Raw genomic sequence first — 19,066 nt, forward strand, 5'->3', positions numbered from 1 at the left:
AAATGGTGCTCTTGCCTGTCACATCAAGCCCCACCAGCTGAGCTGTGGAGCTTGGGCATCAGCCACTTGGTCTGCCTGCTGGCTCCATTCTGTGCAGCATAGGAAGATGTAGATACACTTTAGAAACTGATATGTCAACGCTGGTTTGGAATGAGGGCTGTGTGCGCAAGATTTTTTAACATCTTCATCATATCCATTTTAATTTTCTGCATTTTATCCCGCTTTTAACTACTTCGGCTTGTTTACTAGTTAGAGGAATGAATAATTATCCACTAATCCCTCCACTGATTCTGTCACCTAAAGCAAGAAGAACTAGAGACCCCACTCAAGTTTAAAATTCCCCAAAAGCATGAAATCTGTGAGAAGACAGCAGCTGAGCAAGGGCAGAGCAAGCACACAGAACTAAAAATCTGTCTGAAAACCAAGTGGCAGAACTGCTAACAATCAAGTCATTGACATGAAAAAGAAGAGCACCAAGAAATACATAAACAAATTTTTATTTAAAGCTTTTAAATGAAACATACTATTTAGTTTCCTCTGAAAAGGAAAAACTGAAAATCAAAATACAAATGCAATACACATAAAAATTCTTCTCCTAAATGTGCAATTTGAGTGGCTATTTGTATTTTAATGGTTACTGCCTGTGGTAGTAAGTGCACTGGGTATCTAGAAGGTACACACCGTGGCAAGTCCCTGAAAGCGTGATCATCTAGGAGCAGTGGCGAAGTTGCATCAGTACTATAAACCAGTCTGCTGAATAGTCATTCCAGCTACGTGTAGTCAGACAACACAGACTCTGCTTTTGGAAAAGCTATTCGGTATTTTGGTATTACGTAACTGTCATGCTGCCGGCCATTAATTTAGCTCAAGAAAGAACTGTCCTTTAAAAGTCAGGCTGTTAAGTTAAAGCAACATCTACTCAAAAGGGGAGACAACACCTTTTTAAGTACCACCACCAAATTTTACATGTAGAATATATATATACTACAGAGAGCTGTTCACTAGAAGCTTTCAGTGCATCTGTGCTAAATTAAAAAAAAAAAAAAATCACACATTAGTTAAAAGCAACAATTTTTCATGTTCAGTAAGTGCAATCTGCAATTGTTAAAATATACCTTAATCGCAGGTTTGATGGGGGTGGTGGTGTTATTTTACCTTACATTGCTTGTGCAACCTTTAAATGACAAGTAGCTCAAGATAAGACTTTGGTTCAGGTATGGATGAGCTGGAAGAGCTCAGTTGGTCAGGCAGGGATTGTTTTTCCCTCCTATTAATCTTTAAGAGGAAAAAATCGGCCTGAAGTCTTGCACGTGCCTTCATACCCACACTGACAGACACCAGAGACAGCAACACTTAAATTCAAAGCAAACAGAACTCAGTGAGATAACTGTAGCACACCATTAGAAAGAAATGCAAGGTTCTTCATCAATTAAAATTCTGTAGCACTTTTCCCTTTCCAACTCCACCTGCTGAGAGCAGCAGCTGCAGCCCCTGCACAGTTATGGCACAGGACACATTTCTTCCGTGGTGCTCGTGGGTAACACAACCAACATTCAAGGCGCTCTACTCAATAGCAAGTGAAATCTGTGCAGTGCGAATGCTCAACGCAACCAGCAACGCAGCTACCTCTTTTTTGAAGGACAAAAGCAGCAGATTTTGTAGCTAATCTCAAGTCAAGACATTGTATTAAAGGTTCTCAAATATTTTATTATTCAGCACTTGAGCTTTTTTGAGAAATGCCAGACACTGAAACAGAACAATTTTTCCTTGTGCCTCACATACCTCACTTTGCACTTCACCTCCTTGGGTGAAGAGTTGAATTTCAATACTAATAAATACCTACACAGTGAAAAGTAATATTTAATACAAAGGTGGGTTAATTGTATTTTTATAAAAAAAAAAAAAAAGAGTAAATGTGAGTTCTAGTATTTGTACATAACTATTGTCTACCTTAGGTACCTGAAGGAACAGACTAAGACAGTTACTGAAAATCGTATCCTGTCACTTCTGTCAGCATGTCCAGCTTTCCTGGACGCATTAGAAGGCAAAAGCAATTACCACCTGTTTCAAATTAAGCTTGAAACCTCTCCCCATCTTCCAGACCATCACCTCCAATGTCCACAGCACAACGAAGCAGTCTGTCTGCTTCTTGGCTGTACTCGGAGATTAAGTATTCCAAAGGAAAACAAACACCGTCTAAATATGTTCACTCTGCTAATGTTGCACCAGTCTCCATCTCTAATACGTGTTATTCAGGATCAACACAAAATTTGATTTAAGGGAAGGAAAAAAAGAAAACAAAGCCATAAATCTTCTTATGCTCCTCTTAATCAGAATATGATCTGAATAGTTCTCTTTATTTTAATACAATTTCTTAAATATTTTTCTTGTGACTGTGATTTACTAGCTATGCATATTTATGTATCTACACACGTACCAATAGACTAATTCAATAAATTAAAGCTCAAAATGCTAACTGTAAGCACAAGAATATTTACAAACTGCAATAAATTAAAGGTTAAAACGTCCTCGATATTAAATAACAATCCCAAAGACCTCACCAAGTAAGAACAATTGTCAACTTCTGTGCTAAAATTTTTCTGAGTTTCATGCTGCTATTCAAGGCCAGAAACATGTTTCCAGGCCAGAAAGAAGGGGGCGATGAGCACCAGGCTGGTCACCACTGTCCTCAGAGGTACCAAGCACAGGTGGGGGTGACAGGGTGGAAGCAGACCCAGACTTCACCTTTTCAGACTGCAGTCCCCCCAGGGCTGGGGCACCAGGGTCGCAATGTCACCCACACACCCCCAAGTCTGATGTGCACTTGCCTGCCAGCATCTCCTACAGGAACCAAGATAGGCACCATTCCTCCCTCCCCAAAGGCGTCCTTTGTAGGGGGGAATACCCCAAACAAACCAAACCCTAAAGCTTTACTAGAAGGTGTTACGAATAACATTAAACCCGAAAATATAGCTCAAAACAAAGATTCACTCTGACACAGTCGTTCAGCCATAGATGCAGAAATCAAAATTACCCACGTCCTCAGTATTGTATGAAGTGATGAGTAATTCCGGGGCTATTCTCCACAATAGGAGACACGCTAGGGAAGTACAATTTTAGATCATAAAAGGGAAAATTCATTATGCTGTATGCTCTCACTGCATCTTTTGCCAAAACAGAAAGCATTAGTGGGAGATGAAATCAGTTTGGAAGAAAAATCCCAAACCTGAGGGCCTGTGAACTGCAAGGATCATTGCTCTTAGAACACATGCCTTTTTGAGAGCTTTTTTTTTTTTTTTTTTAAATTAAAATACAAAGATCATTTAAGGGGAGTAGAAAAGAATGCCAAGAGCAGGATGGTACAATTTGTCCCAGGAGGAACTAGGTAAGAAAAGCTGCTCTCCTAGGAATGCAGTTATGCAGCCATCACAGTGACTGTAGAAAAAGTATTGCACTGAAAATGCATAAGACATAGAGACAATGTAATGGCTGAATTTTTAAAGTGCAGTCCTCACATTATCAGTGCTTCTCCTGAACATAGATGTCTAGAGTTCTCTCTCAGCTGCAGATTCCAGACTGTGATAGGAGCACGATTTGGTTCTGGTGCAATGGAAAAGCCTCTGCAAGCTTCACTGCACTTCAGTTTATCAAATCAAAAAGTAAGAAAAAAAGGAAACAGTGTGAATGAAGGTAGGTAAGCATGCCTACTTGAAAATTTTAAATATCTGCCCAAAGAACTTCTGTCTGGCTGAACATTTACCAAACCCCATGAAACCCATGAAAGGTTTCGACTAACCAAAGAACTTCAGGAACTTGCAGCCACCTGCTGTCCCTTTAAAAAATTGCAAATAAGAATGTGAAGAAATGCATACAACTGAGGTCTACATTTTGTTTAGTTCAAATCAATAGTGGTAAAACTTCAGAGTTACCAGTACCTTTTAGTAATATTTTTCAAAAATCAACTCAAATGCACAAACTAAACATCACCAATCCTGGAAATTGTCTTTATGATGGTATTTCTTTGGAGGCAAGTAATAACCAAGGGTTTGTGGAGTCACTCCTTACAGCTCTATGCCCTTTTCCAGGTACTTCCTTGTATTCCAGGCGTTTGCAGCCCTGGTTTACAAATATTTTATACTTGGGTAACTAGTAACTCTGACAGGAATTTAGTTATAGCAATAGAAGTTCATGCACTAGCACACGAGCATCAAGAGTTGGGCACAGGTGGCATTGAGGAAGCTGTTGAACCTTGGCCTGCAGGATGGTAACAGCACAACTCCTGCATTCAGGCTACATCTCTGTTCTTGGCACTCCCCTGATGCCAAAACTACTCATTTACCTCTGTTGGCCAGATGATGAGTAACTACCTGTAAAATTAGAAGGTGCTAAAAACCTACAGTTCCTCCAAAGGAAAAAATATAACTCGCCGGTACAGAAACTGTCCATCTAAAAAACAGCCCAGATGAGTAACCTAATTATATCCTGAAGATACCAGAGCTTACAAAAATTTACTCACACTACCTACTCTGAAGGCACCACAGAACTGAGTCCATAGACTCCTTAATAAAGGAACTAACAAGCTTCACAAAATTTTTGACAAACTACAGTGAGAAGACAAGAGCTAAAAGCAGTAAAGGACAGGTCCCATGAGACCAATTTAGAGTTGGCCACATACCTTGCGACAGATTTTCAGAATTCTTGTGATACAGTGTAAGCTGGAAAGACTGCTGAATTTAAAGAATGTCTATGTGAACTAGAACTAAACAGCTTGTTTCTGCAGATGGAGATGGACTTGTTCTCCTTACCATTTTTATTCAAGCAAAGGTAGTGATCAAGCTGCATGTTATACTGCTGAAGTCAAGAACAAGTGCACAAAAAGAATACCATCGTCTCCTAATATTGCCTGATTCGATTTTACATAGTATCTCCTTCATTTATCTTCCCTGTTCAATTATTGCTAAAATAATCATCAAGACAGTACAAACCCCCAAACAATTTTAAAAGCTAGTTTCTCAGGACACCTAGGAGAGAACTGTAAGACTGAACTTGAATCAATGACTTCTCAGGACACATGCAGACCTGAATTTACACACTTTAAAAGATACACAGTACCCTTTTATATTTCCAAAACCTTACATGATTTTCTATCACATCTTCCACTGCTTCCTGGTAAGAACTCCTCTGTGATCTGGTTACTTGGAGGAATTTAAGTTTTGGGAATAAGGGAGACAAGATTCTATTTATTTATTTTATTGACTTATTCAGAGGGTTCTGACTGAGCTTGGCGTCTTCATTAGGCAACAGATACTGGAATCTAGGGAATCTTTTATCTTCTTAAGAGGAGGAACTCACATTAACAAACCACATCTCTCCTCCCACTATCACTGAATTTGGTTTTTTAATCTCTGTATTTAATCAAGTAAAACAAACGTCACTAAAGCACTTGGAAAGGCAGGTAGTTTACAGGAATTGGTTATTTCTATTGAGAAGGATTTAAAATCTTTAAGTTGACTTACGAATATTAGGTTAACCTCTTCACAACTCCAGTGCATTTATTTCAGCAATTACGTTTCATACCAAATGTAAAGACACTCCAATAATTAATTTTCCAACTAGCATACAAAAATAGTTTCTAACTCTCTTAACCAGTTTATGAAGTTCTTTTGCTGCTTTCCAGTCAATATCCACCTAACTAAAATAAGTTAGTACAATCATTTGTATGGGCTGTCTGCACACCGGACAGGGTTTATTCCTCTTCTTAAGTTTTCTTGCGCATGTAAAACACGACATGAGGTGTCCCGTTTTGCCATGCACTATGCAGCCATTTTTAGGTCTGCTCTGACATATGACACAGGGCTCGATGCTGGTAACAGGCAGACTGGACTCCAGGCTTCCCTCTTTGTCTTGCAGTTCTCTCTTCTCGGGTTCCTTATAGTCCTCCTGACTGCTACAAAACATGCTGCTCGATGTCGATGGCTGAGAATAATCTTCACTTTCCTGGGACTCGGACATTTGTACTGCTTTGTCCTCATTCTCCTCCACAGCTGGTTCTTTATCCTCAGTCATTTTCACTTTCTTGCAGTCAGGAACATCAAAACCTTCTTCAGACTCTAAGGGGAAGGAACTTTCTAATTTGCTCTTTTCCAATTTATCACTCTTTTCATCAGGAAGCCAGTCCTCACGAAGGGCCCAGCATCTGTGGCAGTGTCGTGGAAGCGGAGGATTCATTTCACTACATTCAGGACACTTCCAATAATCCTTTAGTGAATTAAAGGTTGGAACAGCTTAAGCTACTTGGAAAGCTTACAATTCAAGTATTCAGAGATTATAAACAATTTATTATTGCCAAAATAATAGTTATCTTGAGCTTTCAAGTTGTTCATAGTTTAAAAATTCCATTCAGTGTTGGGCCCAATTTTATGATTCTAGAATAAATAGTCTTGCTTTTAAAAAGACTCTCTAATTTTTTTAATTTTGTAGGAAATTTATGAAATAAAAGTAGAGGTGAAACAATAATGATTTACTATTCCTTATGCAAAATTGAAGAAACCAGACCACAAAAGTCTTCAGAGAACCTCATGAAAAGCTTATTTCTGATAAAATGGTCACCATGCCCATTACTTTCAACAACAGACTTCTGAAATAGAAACTATTAAAGACTGAAGGACATTTAACCTTTGTGATGCTAAGCTGTAGAGGTGCAAAACGGCCGGGTGAGGGCACTGTGACACAGTACTATGAAACACTAGAAAACATCGGCCATTCAAAAAAGAAAAAGAAGGCTGCATCACTGTCTGATAGCTGAAAATTTTCCACTAAAAATATGCCACTAACTTATCAAAAACACACTTTGTTTTTAAGGAAAAAGATCCTTCTTAGAAATAATACATGCTGTATGGGGAATGCGAACAAAAAACAACCCAAAACTTATTTAGAAAATTTTAAGCGCTTAATGGTTGTAGTCCTAAATAACATCAGGGACATCAAAGGCTTCAGAGACCAATTCTAATTCCTAAAAATAATGTACAGATATATTTTTCCATACATAAGCAGTGCTGTGTTTTTAGATGGTGGCTAGCCCTGTGTTTTACACACATAGTAAAGTCCCTCAGTCCTAGAGACCACCAAGGGACTGGAACACTTCAAACAGTTTTGGCCAACAGCTTTGTTTCAACTGTGAAAAGCAAGTATAAATAAAAAGATAAATTGCTTTTTAATTCTAGTGTGTGCTTTTTTCACATATGTTTACAGACTTTGTCTCAAACTCCTGAATTTATTCCCACACTTAAAACTTTAGAAAAAGCCTCAAAATCTATGAATTTTACAGCACTGTTCTCAAAACAGGTTTGCCTTCACATCTGTATGCTACAGATCCTTCATTAGTGATATCTACTTTTATTGTCCAATCCTATCTATAGGAAGAGTTTTTTTAAATATACAGGACTTTTTTTATCCATTTTGTGCAAAAAGTCAGATTTAGGCTCCAAATAATTACCTTCCATTAAGTCACTGAAAGCGTAACTTAGGGGTTGTTTTTAATGGATTAGGAAGCTTACTTTAATATTGAAGTTTCTTGATACATGTTCAGTAATTAAAATATTGCCTTGGAATCTTCAGGCATACAAGAAAAAGTTGATTTCATTAAAAAAACCCCTATCACTGATAACAATAGAATCCATCTATATTCCTTGATCTACTCTGTCAGTTCACCCAACCTATGATGCTTTGCCAGTCAAGTTTTTACTCACAGCTAGAGAAATCTCTGGATCTTCATCAAATGAATCGGCATCACTATCTTCATCCTGATAAATAGTCAGCTGATACACCTGGTTTAAATAAGAAAGTACTGATGTAATTGTTTCTTGGCAATTAAAAATTGATAGATTTTTAATTCTAGATTTTCTGATAGACTTCTAATCAAACACAACAAATAGCACATATATGTTAATAAACGTTAGCAAATAACTCCACAAAATCTGATGGCTGGTTTTGGGGAAAATAACTCTGCTCACACTCTAAATATACAATTTGAAGAAAATGTAGACTAGACCAATTTCTGGAGTAGACGTGATTCCCCTCCGCTCAGCACTGGCGAGGTCACACCCGGACACACACTGTGTCCAGCTCTGGACTCCCCAGTACATGAGAGATATGGAGCTAACGGTGAGAGTCCAGCGAAGGGCCGCTAAAATGATTAAGGGATTGAAGAAGCTCTCACATGAGGCAAGGCTGAGAGAGCTGGGACTGTTCAGCCTGGAGAAGGTGCAGGAGGGATCTCATCAATTGTGTGTAAATACCTGAAAGGATGGTGTAAAGCAGAAGGAGCCAGTGCCTTTTAAGTGGTGCCCAGTGACGGCACAAGAGGCACATATTAAAACACAGGAGGTTCATTCAGTCTGAGCATCAGGAGATAACTTTTTCTACTGTGAGGGTGACCAAGCACTGGCACAGGTTGCTCTGAGCAGCTGCAGAGCCTCCACCCCTGGAGATACTCAAAAGTCATCTGGACATGGCTCTGGGCAATCAGCTCTGCTTGAGCATGGGCACATGATAAGGTGTCCTTCAGAGGTTCCTTTCAACCTCAACCATTCTGTCATTCCCAACACTGCTGCTGGAGGCAGGGACACACCTCAATCCTTTTCTTCCTCCAAATCACCGTCTTATCTCAGGGTGCAGCCCCACAGTGCTATAAACCCAGTGTACATCAGTACAGTCAGTCCCATTCAGCCCTTCAAGTACCACAATCATGTGTGTCCCCAGCAAATTCTGCCTCTGGATCTCAACCTGAAACACCTCTTTAAAGCAGCAGAAAAAGAACACAGAAAAAAAAATAACTTCCCACTTCATCCATGACATTCCAGATATCTAAATCTCTTAAAAATGATGGTAATCACAATTTTACTGTCTTCTTCCCTCCTAATGAAAATTTCTAAAACTGTGTTTCAGCATATCTATGAAACATTTATATTAAAGGAGGCAAATAATTCAGAAATATCCCTTTGCAAAGAATTAGGAGGAAAGTTTTCACTCCATATTAGAAGTGTTGCCAAAGCTCAACACATACTTCTATAATTAAAAAAGTAAGAACAGATTCAAGTACACATGCTGTCACTGACTCCAACAGCTAGTGAGTGAAGTTAAACAGACTTTTCCAGACTGTCAAGAGTATGTTTCAAAGCCTCCAGAAAGCCTTAGCACTGCTCTGGTTACTGCCTGGTGGGTGTATAATGGTGATGCAACTGCACAGGCATGTAATTTAATGAACGGCTGGGTGCAGTTTGTCACATAGCACGCAGTCCTGAAATAAACCTGAAAAGTTACTTCTTCCTGTTGGAATCTCAGCATGAAATATTCCTGGAAATTTCCTCCCCACCTCACTGAGTCAAAAAAAAAAAAACAAACAAAACAAATATGTACCTCATCATCTTCATCTGTGAGCTCCTGTCCTTCTTCATTATGGCTATAATCTTCTGAATAAATAGACTCAACTTCAAACTCTACACTGAACTGGTCTGAAACAGAACTGCGGTCAAACCAATCAGAGTTTTCACTTAACGAACTGGCATCAAGATCCTGAAAAAAAGAGAAAGTACACATTGAACCTCACTAGTCCATAACCAGTACTGTTAAGATGCTTGTAACATAAAACCAAGCTACTCAGTTTAATTAGATGTTGAAGAAATGAGACCAGCTGATGCTAGGTAGAACATCTTTTATGAGACAAACAAATTACAAGTGGGTAAAATAAAGTTAGATCTGAAAGCCTTTTGACAGCTCTGAAATAGCGGCTGCTGTCAGCTTGAAGACTGTTGCTACTATTTGACAAAGGCTCTCCTACAAGTGAAAGAACAGATGCAAGAAGATACTGTCTTTCAGCTGCCTTCATTAAATTTTCTATTCTCATCGACTTTCTTTAACTGTAATTTGAGACTAAATTATAAAACAACACAAGTGAAGATACAGTATTTAGTTCTGTCAATTGAGAATACAGTATATGACTAGGAATACTGCTAGTTTAGCTCTTCGCGACTTGACAGATAATTCGCTTCAGTGTTTGTCGAAAACACTAAAAAACAGCAAAGGCTTGGAAAATGAATACAGCTTCTCTTCAGGGCACTACCACTTCCAGTTACCGAAACTTTACCAGAACTACCAGATACCCAGAAGCACCAGATACCCAGAAGCACCAACCATTCTAAATTATGGCAAGTCTGTGTCTGCTTTTCTTCTCTTAGCATTCTAATACTTACTTTAAAATATATCTGGCATTTTTTCAACACTGTGCCAAGCAGTAAGAATCTGTTTTTTCAATAATATCTAGAGTTAATATTAAAAAAAAAATCCCTTCAGCTTTGGCAGCTATGAAACACCACTCAACCCACATACCATCAAAGACACTGCTGCTTTAAATTAATAACATGTTTTAAGATGCATATTTGCACTTGTGGTATCTACAAAATCTGTACCACAAAAATACATGTTTTTACTTACGGGAATGGAAAAAGTATCTGTTGAATCACTGCTATTGCTTCTTTCACGGCACAGACCACTGACTACACACCATGAGAGACTTTCATCAAACGTCAACGAAATGCTGTCTGACTTGTGTCGTTTTCTTCTGTCACTGTGCAGATCATCTGAAGAATTTTCTTCTGGGCACATTGAAGAATTTTTATTACTCCAAAAACATCTATGCAATGTACAGTTTTGAATATTCTTAACAGAAGTTTAAATTCTTATATATGTAAATTGTATTTTAAGGAAAATATAGTCATTATTTTATGGGGAAAAAAGTAAAGGCACTGAGTAAAGACAGAATAACACTAAGAAACATGAAAAGTATGAAATATTCCTGAAAACAGTATTTCAGGTGGGTTTCCCCACTTGTCCCATCAGTACAGCTTGTAAATAGCAGTCTCCACATGCAGGAAACAGAACAATTTCAAATTTGGAAGCATTCGTAAACCACACATGACACTTTAAACCCCTCCTAATTTTAAGAAATACAGTTAGGATCTTAATTATCCTAGCTCCCTCTACAGTCAGTAGACAGAAAAGCACTTTCAGAGAGCTCCTTGGTCAAACAGAATTTGCAGGGGGACAGAGCAACTAGCTCCCATGTCACATGTATATAAAGTACCTCACGCTACGCAAGGTAAGTTCCGGTTTAAGTTTCGGATACCTCAAAAAATTTAACAGTTAATAGTTAGAATTACATATAGTGCATTTACTCAACCAGATTTCTGTTACAAACCATTACGACTTTCCACACATACTAGCAAGAAAGTCTCCAAGTCATAATATGTAAAAATTGAACTCTGAAAGCATCGCTTTAAGCCGTGCTTATTAAATATGCTTGAACGCAAAAAGACAATGCTTTTTAAGTATATCGTGTTTTGAAACAACCACCTACAGCAGCATAAGGAGTAGGGGGACAGCATTTTAGGGGTAGGTAAGTCAAAATTCAGCTCCACTGACTTTTAAGAGTATTTGGTAAGAAACAGTTTCATTTTAAAAGGTGTTGCAAAGTCGGTATGTAAGTGCAGTGGAGTGAAAACTCCCCCAAGAAGCCTGACAACTTGGTTCACAGACCTCAGTGAGAGCCTGCTTCCCCCCTACACATGCCTTTTGCACCCACCCTCTATTGCCCAGCCTCTCCCTTGCCTTGCAAAACACATCCTGACAATCCACGAGTCTTCAAGTCTTGGATCTTTCATTGTAAAAGAAAAGAGAACAAAACGCTTGTACATACTTTGAGACTTCTCTTACTTTCCCTTGGTGCTTCTTGGCTCAGCCCCTCTCTTTTCTTTTTTCTCTTTTCTTTTTTCGCCCTGAGAGCCCCACCAAATTTGGTGCCCCCAGGCCCAAGGGTTGCTCCTGTCCATCGTTGTCCTCATTTAGTTGTCATGGCTCCATGCCGTACTGATACTGTACCACCACAAGGTTTCTATACACTATATAAGCGGCTCCAAAGGAGCCGCTACCATCCCAATTTAACAATAAGAGTGGTTTAAAAGGAAGATTTCCTATAAATTAGAAAAAAAGTGTATATAAAAACACTATATTAAAAGAACTTTTAAGGCTGTAACAAACTAATAAATGGATGCAAAGACCAAGTTAATAATCAAACCTACAATAAGTAAGCACAACACAGGACCTAACATGCTCTGGGTTATGCCTAAATATTACAGGTTATGATGTTTAACTGAGACTTTCCATCCTTTCACCAGTTTTTGTTACAACATTAAAATGTTCTTTTAATTTAGTGCAAACCGCTCAGCAACACAGCACAGTTTCTGGACTGACTAACATAACAGTGGCCTATGATGAACACACAAAAAAAAAATACTACACAAAAGCTGAGGAACTAAAAAATGTTCCTGAGAAATTCAAGAAAAGAAAGATCTATGCAGTGACAGAAGGTTATCACTGCCCATGTACTTACAACTGTCAAGTCATGAGGTAACAGAAGTGATGGAACAAACTAATGTAAGAAATTCCACAGAATAGTATTTAAGTAGAACTGTAGAGAACACTTCCATTGAGAAATTAAAGTTATCCAGGTTTATGCTGAACAGCTTGTTAATTTGCTTGTTATTTGAAAATGTATTTGCCAGTGACTATTGAACGACCATAGCAAAGGAGGCAAATGTGATGCTTAAGTCAACAGACTTTTTAAAAGTGCTTAAGGAATGGCCAAGTACCTATACATATCCAAAATCATCCTATGTTACTAACCAGACCTTTGATGTCTTTGCCACCAATTGAAATCCGATGAAAACTGCTTTTAGAGAGCAAAGTGTAAATATCTGTGGCTATCTAAAGAGGGAACTTATATGAATTTGAGTACATCAGTCTATTACAAACAAGAGTGTTCTCATCACAAAGATAACATAACTGATAAAGTCCTGCTGATGTGAACAAGTTTAACAGATCTGTGGAACAAGTTATTCCATCATCTTACTAACAGTTCTAGAGATCCAAACTGTAACATGACACTGGAGCAATGCAAGGAATCGTGTATTTCTTCCAGACTGAACATTTTGTTTCAGATAAGCAGAGAAATATGAAAAGTATTTGTCAGCATCTTTCAAAGTCAGTAAGGCAAGAGAACATACTGTTTTTCCTAAGCAGCCATGCTACTGAAAGCTCTGCACCATAAATCTACACCTACCAGATTCACTGTGTGTTCTCCTCCTAGAAGATGTAGCTGGTCGGGAAGTCATGTTTGAGGAAGTCTGCCTCTCTTCTAACTCTTGCATAGATTCCTGGTTAACAGAAACACTGAGTAAGCCTGAGCATTAATAGGAGGTAAACGGCTAGAATCAACTAATTGCATCTAAATCATTGACACTATTATGCAAAGCTAAATAAAATTTACATCTCAGAACATTTATTAAAAAATATTTTTTTAATCACCTTTAGAACATTTTCTTCTTCAAGCTGAAATCTGGCATCGTCCTCAGGTGTGTCAGCAAGCGGGGAGCCTGAAAACAAACCAAACCACCCTAATACAGTACTGCAGGAAAAGTCAATTTCGGGCTCAAAACGAGTAGTGTAACAGCAAGAGACATAAGTTAACTGCACATAGTATTTACAAAGTAAATTCTAAACAGAACTTGCAATCCAGACATTTTGACATCATGGAAAAAAACAACCCTGTTCGGTTGCTTTTCAGGTGTGTGTAGCACCTTCCCAGTAACATTACTGAAGTGGCAAGGTGGGGAATAAGAAATCTCAACCACAAAATGGCTCAGAATTTTATTACAAATGTCTTCAAATGAAGGCTGTGCATTAACTGGGATTCTGCAGATACGAAAGAAGATAAGCAGGAAATATTTCACACTTCTTCCTCTTGAAAGTCTGTTTTACTAGCTATCATATTACAGGGAAACTGAATTAAAAAGACATTAAATACAAGAAAATATAACTGTTGTTAATTATATATACGTACTACCAGACAGACCCTGAAATAATAAATTTCAAGAAAATAATTTGATAATCCACATTTGCAAACGTAAGGGATAATAAAGAGCATGTTTCCCACTTTCAGCAACTGCACACTTGTCTTTAGAAAGAATCAGAAACAAAGGGTGTCTTAATATGAATTTAGAAGCCAATTTACAGAATGGCTTCCATTGTTTAATGTCTGTTTCACTCTGTGCATTAGCCAAAAGTTACAGCCATATTGAGCATTTTTATGCTGCAGGAAAGGCGACCATATGTAACAATTTTCTATTTATGGAGTGGCTATCCACAAAGTTACCACAAAGCTGCTTTTCTAAGTACACAGACCTTTTAAAAGAGGACTCAGTGTAGCTGAGGGTGACCGGTTCTAAATGTGCTCCACATTCGGTTTTGAAAATTAAAACACTAACAGAAAGAATGAAAAGCATTTGCTCTGACTTCATTAACAGCACAAGTTCAAGACGATTTTTTTTTATATTAAAACCTTTTGTTGTTGAGGGTTTTATCTGTAAGAAATACAAGCAAACGACTGATCTTTCAATGTAGTCCTCTGCGCTGAGCTCTGATTGTGCTTGTTCTTGTCCTAGTCCAAAAGAACTACTCAAATGCTGTTCAGATTTTTTTTTTCCTCCCCGAGGAAAACAGTGTTTGCTTTGATTCACTATTGGTGATTGCTCTGGACAGTACTGTGTAAAGCCAAATAGCTAACTATGGAAAGACTGATGTATCTGATCACTACATGCAAGATCCATTAATGTAAGGATCCTCCCAGACTAGCTTACCTTGTTGATTGATTGCTATCAGATTTCTGGAAATCATTGAATACAGCCTCCTTAGATGGGGATAAAGAAAGAGATGTTGCAAATTAGCTACATGTAATTGTAAAAGAGAGCTTACCATCTTTGAAGATGCAAAGAGTTAGAGAAGGCCATACGCATTATGTTCTCTGTTATTTCACAACCCGACTCTCAGAAAAGAATCCCATTTTACCTGTGTTCTTTTACTGAAAAGCTTGTTACTCCAAATAAATCCCCCAGGAGATCATTTGCACAGTGTACAATATGTTGCTGTTTTTCATCATATAACTGTTTAGACATAATATATTGTCCAAGATAGAATATTACCTGTAAAATAAATGACACAGATACTTAATACCAGGTTCAGTTGCTTCAAGTTTAAGCATAGGAAAAAAAAAAACATCAAATTCATCACTCTTCTCACATGGATTGCCTAAAAATCCCTTTGAGCTGCGATTTTAATCTATGATTCCCCAAGCACTCTGCTATTCTGCTGAACACCAGATACTTTTGTTCAGCTGAGAAACCTGCTAAACATCACCTAACAAGTCAGCAGCAGAATAAAAACAATACCTTGTCTCAATATCTTCTAGATAAGCTGTGAACTACAGTGCCCCCCATTCACCCAAAACAAAGGAATAATCTATCTGTATCCACTGTAATCTACTTTTACTGACTAAAAGTTCTCACCTCCTTCATAGTAAAAGTGTCCTTTTCTGCACCAGCTAACTTTAACAACTTCAACAATAGTGGCTTTGGTTTAACCTGTATGGGGAAGAAGAAAACAGTACGCACTAATTATTCACCAAACAAAACACTATTTATACAGGCTGGCTTCCTCCTTTTATATTCATCTGTTAGATAAATACGCAAGTACATTAAAACCCGAACACACTCTGAAGACTTTTCTGAGTTAAGCACACCCTGTCCTTTCCATTTTATTTCAATCACTCCTCCCTCTGCAATGGCCTCCCACTATTGCCACTGAGCCAGCAGAGTTACACCTGCAGCCAGTCTATGACAATTTCAGATATAGAGGAGGTAAAAGTTAAAAGAAAAAGAGTAAAAAAAAATAACTTCCCCCCCCCCCCCATTTTTTTTTTCCTTCTGGCCAGAATACTGTCCTGATCGCAATTCCCTGCACTATTCCATATTCCAGAAACAGCTCTGCCAGTACCAGTCCAGGAGATGAGAACAAGCTGCAGGGGCTGCCAAAACTGCAAAGAAAAAGGCTGTGGAGCCACTGATGGTTCCCAGTGCACTATATTCTAGTATTTTTATATTAACAATAGCATAACCATTGTAAGAACAGGCTATTATTTAGCTATCCTAATATATTCCCCAAAATGAGAAAAAATTATAGATAACATTTTACAGGAAAGTATGAATAATACTATGAGACCGGGAATAAATACTTAAGGGAAGGGGGGGAACTTCCCTGCATTCCATTTCAAATATCTGCTAAAACCGATGTTACGTCTTAGTGCATTAACCAGAGGTCACTTGCAAGAATCACACATAATTAAAGCAATAAACAAGCTTGTGGACAATATTAGATGTCTGTTTACCCCTTCCTAAGTGCTGCATTATTTAGAGCGTGCAGCATATATTACAGTTTCATAAAGGAAGCACACAGAAACATATTGAACTACTAATGACAGCTGAGCATAAGAAGGCAAAGTACAGTTTGAGATATCTGAATGCACAACTAGACCCATGGGTTCAGATTCTTTTACTCCCCAGCTGTCTCTCCCTGACACAAGTATGAACTTGCTCTGCCTTGGAGATCTGACAGCAGACAGTAGCATCACGTTATGATGACTTAAAAAAAAAAAAAGAAGAAACAATAAAAAACAACAAACAACTTTGAACAGTCTGCTGTTCTATCACTTCACTTTTTTGAACTCCTGCTATCAGTCTACACTTTTAAGCTTTACCCTTCTACAGGAAAAGTAATCGAGTTCAACCATCATTGTAGACATGACACTTTGAACTCGCATTTCAGGTAAAACACACAGGCTTCCATCCTCAGGAAAACTTGGACGGGAAGCCAGGACAGCAGAACTGGCACTGTATCATGGAAAGCCTGGATATGCAAAGCCATAAACACAAAGGAAGACTCTTATTACAACTTGCTTATGAATCCCAGTAGAGGAGGAAGTGAAAATGCCAAATTTAAAAAACCTTCAGATGTAATGACAAGATTACGTCACAGTTTTGCACCACAGAGATCCTCCACAACTCTTCAGTTATGAACTGATAACGATTTCCACCACAAAATACTTACCGTGATTAAAGTGGACCGAAAGATTCTTTTTCATTTAAAGAAAGCAAACTGCCCATCAAATTCTCCAGGAAACAGTCTAGACCTACACCATCACCCTCAACTCTCAACCATGAATGAGAAACATTTGCTTCACAATTGCTGAATCAAAGAGAGACCATCTTCACCGGATGTCCTGGCTTTAACCATCACTCGCTGAGCAAAGCCGCCCTTCTGAATCAGCAGATAAAAATCTGCAAAAAAAGCATGAAAAATTCGCACGTCCAACAGAGCTACTGACCAGCGCTTCTTGCTCCGAAGCGGTGACAGAAGAGGCATCCGTAAGGGAGGACATCTTGGTATTGCACATTTGCCTGCAATTAAGGGGAGAACCACCTCACAACGTGTACCGCAGCTACACAACCCACGTCCCCCCCCGCGCAGAGCGACCCCGGCGTGGGCACAGGGCCGAAAGCCGGGGGCGCAGCCGCCACCGCGGCAGTGCCCACTCACCTCGGCTGCCCTCGTCCAAAACACACGCCGGCGGCGGGTGTATGGGCCAAGTGGGACCGGGCCGGGATGAGCCTTATATAGCGCTGCCAAGAGGAGGCAAGTCGAGACTTAGCTCCTCTGGCGGCCGCGGCCCGACATGCCTGAGCATGACCCGCAGCGGCGGCGCTGCCGAGTCCCCGCAGGGGGCGAGCGGGCGGGGAGGACAACGCTGACTCACCGCGGCCGCCAGGAGTGGGTGGCGGCGGCGCGGATAAACAGCCCCGGCTCCGCGCCTCCCCGCCCCGTGCAGGCCCCGCTCCCCCCGCTGCTGGAGGAAGCAGCAGCGCCCGCCCCAGCGCCGCGCCCCGACCCGACCCAGCGTCCCCGCCGCGCCTCAGCTGCCCCCCCCCACCCCCTAGCACCCAGGCCGCCGCGCGCGAAAAGCCAGTCCCGAGCGACGCCTCAGCCCCTGCCCCGCAGCAAAGCGGGATCCCCCACGCACCACCAGCAGCGCTCACTCCGCTGCCCGGCCCGCGGCGGGGCGGAGGACCGGGGCCCCTACCACGCCGCAGCGCGGTCTGCACCCAACGCCGCCATTTTGGCCGCCGCGCCGTGCGGCCCGTTGGTCTCCCCAGCGCCCCCTAACGGGCGCGGGGCAACGGCCGCGCCTGGGGCGACGCCTGTCGGGCCGGGGTGGCCGCGCCGCCCGCCTGTCCCTGGGGCCACACGGGATGGAGAGACCGGGCCCGCGGCCGCAATAAAAAGCGGTTCCCGGGCTGAGGGCCGAGCAGGGTGAAGGCCTGGCAGCAGTCAGGGAGACCCACGCCGGGGGCTGCGGGGAAGCAGGACGCTCGGGTTTTGCAGGCAGCTTTTTCTCCTCTCGTCTGCGCCCTTCCTTATTTTTTTTGATCCATCGACCCTTTTATCCCGTCTCGGTTGTGTTGACAGACACTGCACAAAAACAGTCGGGTCGTGGTAAACAAAGTCTGTGGATGTGCAGCATTGAGGAGATGGAGCGGGGAGAGCCGGGCTTGTTGCTAAGAGCCAGCCTAAAACAGTATGAGCGTTTCCTACAGAGCTTCCACTTCACTGAAAATTTTAAAAAAGCTTCCGTGGATGTTGAAAATCTCTCTGACTTCCCCTCAGTCACATCAGGCATGTTCGGAGCGCAGCCCAGGGCAAGGCTGCGCAGGCCCCACCGCTGACAGACCTCTGGCCCCCAGCTCCGTGAGCTCCGGCTCCCAAACATCGGACCTCGTTTGAGGATAAACAGCCTTAAGGCTTCTGATGGCAACCTCGTACTAACATTCTGTGATCCCGTAAATCCAGCCGCAGCACATGTTAATGACAGAAAACTTCATCACGTCAATGTATTTCGAGGATAACAAAGGCTCTTGCTTATAGTCCTCACAAATTCAGGGACACAATAATGAAAATGTTGGTTGCCCAGCAATGACACCTTTGGATACTGGCTTGATTTCCAATGCTCATTTGTGCCTTTTGTTTTTTTTTTTTTCACTGATATTTAGGAGAGGAAACTGGGAGA

At 40.5% G+C, this 19,066-nt stretch overlaps 1 protein-coding gene across 5 annotated transcripts; it reads right to left on the bottom strand.

Moving 5' to 3' along the window:
- Positions 1-481: 481 nt before the first annotated feature.
- On the bottom strand, positions 482-18,146 carry MDM2 (MDM2 proto-oncogene). 5 transcript variants are annotated; one of them, XM_080342033.1, is made up of 12 exons: positions 18,023-18,103; positions 17,542-17,624; positions 17,330-17,402; positions 15,456-15,530; positions 14,959-15,092; positions 14,751-14,800; positions 13,420-13,487; positions 13,175-13,268; positions 10,492-10,652; positions 9,418-9,573; positions 7,749-7,826; positions 482-6,258 (listed from the first exon to the last, which is right to left on the bottom strand). In XM_080342033.1, the coding sequence occupies exons 3-12, from the start codon at positions 17,396-17,398 to the stop codon at positions 5,689-5,691; spliced, it is 1,455 nt and encodes a 484-aa protein (XP_080198159.1). In that variant the 5' UTR covers positions 17,399-17,402; positions 17,542-17,624; positions 18,023-18,103; the 3' UTR covers positions 482-5,688. The 5 variants fall into 5 exon arrangements, with proteins under 5 accessions (XP_080198159.1, XP_080198162.1, XP_080198161.1 ...); XM_080342036.1 differs by lacking the exon at positions 17,330-17,402 and adding an exon at positions 17,053-17,282 and having other exon boundaries at positions 18,023-18,102; XM_080342035.1 differs by lacking the exons at positions 17,330-17,402; positions 17,542-17,624 and adding an exon at positions 17,053-17,282 and having other exon boundaries at positions 18,023-18,146.
- Between the last annotated feature and the right edge of the window lie 920 nt (positions 18,147-19,066).

Source organism: Nesoenas mayeri, assembly GCF_963082525.1.
Source record: "Nesoenas mayeri genome assembly, chromosome: 1".
NCBI lineage: Eukaryota > Metazoa > Chordata > Aves > Columbiformes > Columbidae > Nesoenas > Nesoenas mayeri.

Excerpts from the sequence above, each read along its gene's own strand:
- MDM2 (XM_080342032.1), bottom strand. The coding sequence starts at position 17,398 with ATGTGCAATACCAAGATGTCCTCCCTTACGGATGCCTCTTCTGTCACC. Across the intron at positions 13,269-13,419 it reads AAGAAGAAAATGTTCTAAAG|GAATCTATGCAAGAGTTAGA; the intron begins GTGATTAAAAAA and ends TCTGTTAACCAG. Across the intron at positions 10,653-13,174 it reads GAGAACACACAGTGAATCTG|AAGAAAATTCTTCAGATGAT; the intron begins GTAGGTGTAGAT and ends CAATGTGCCCAG.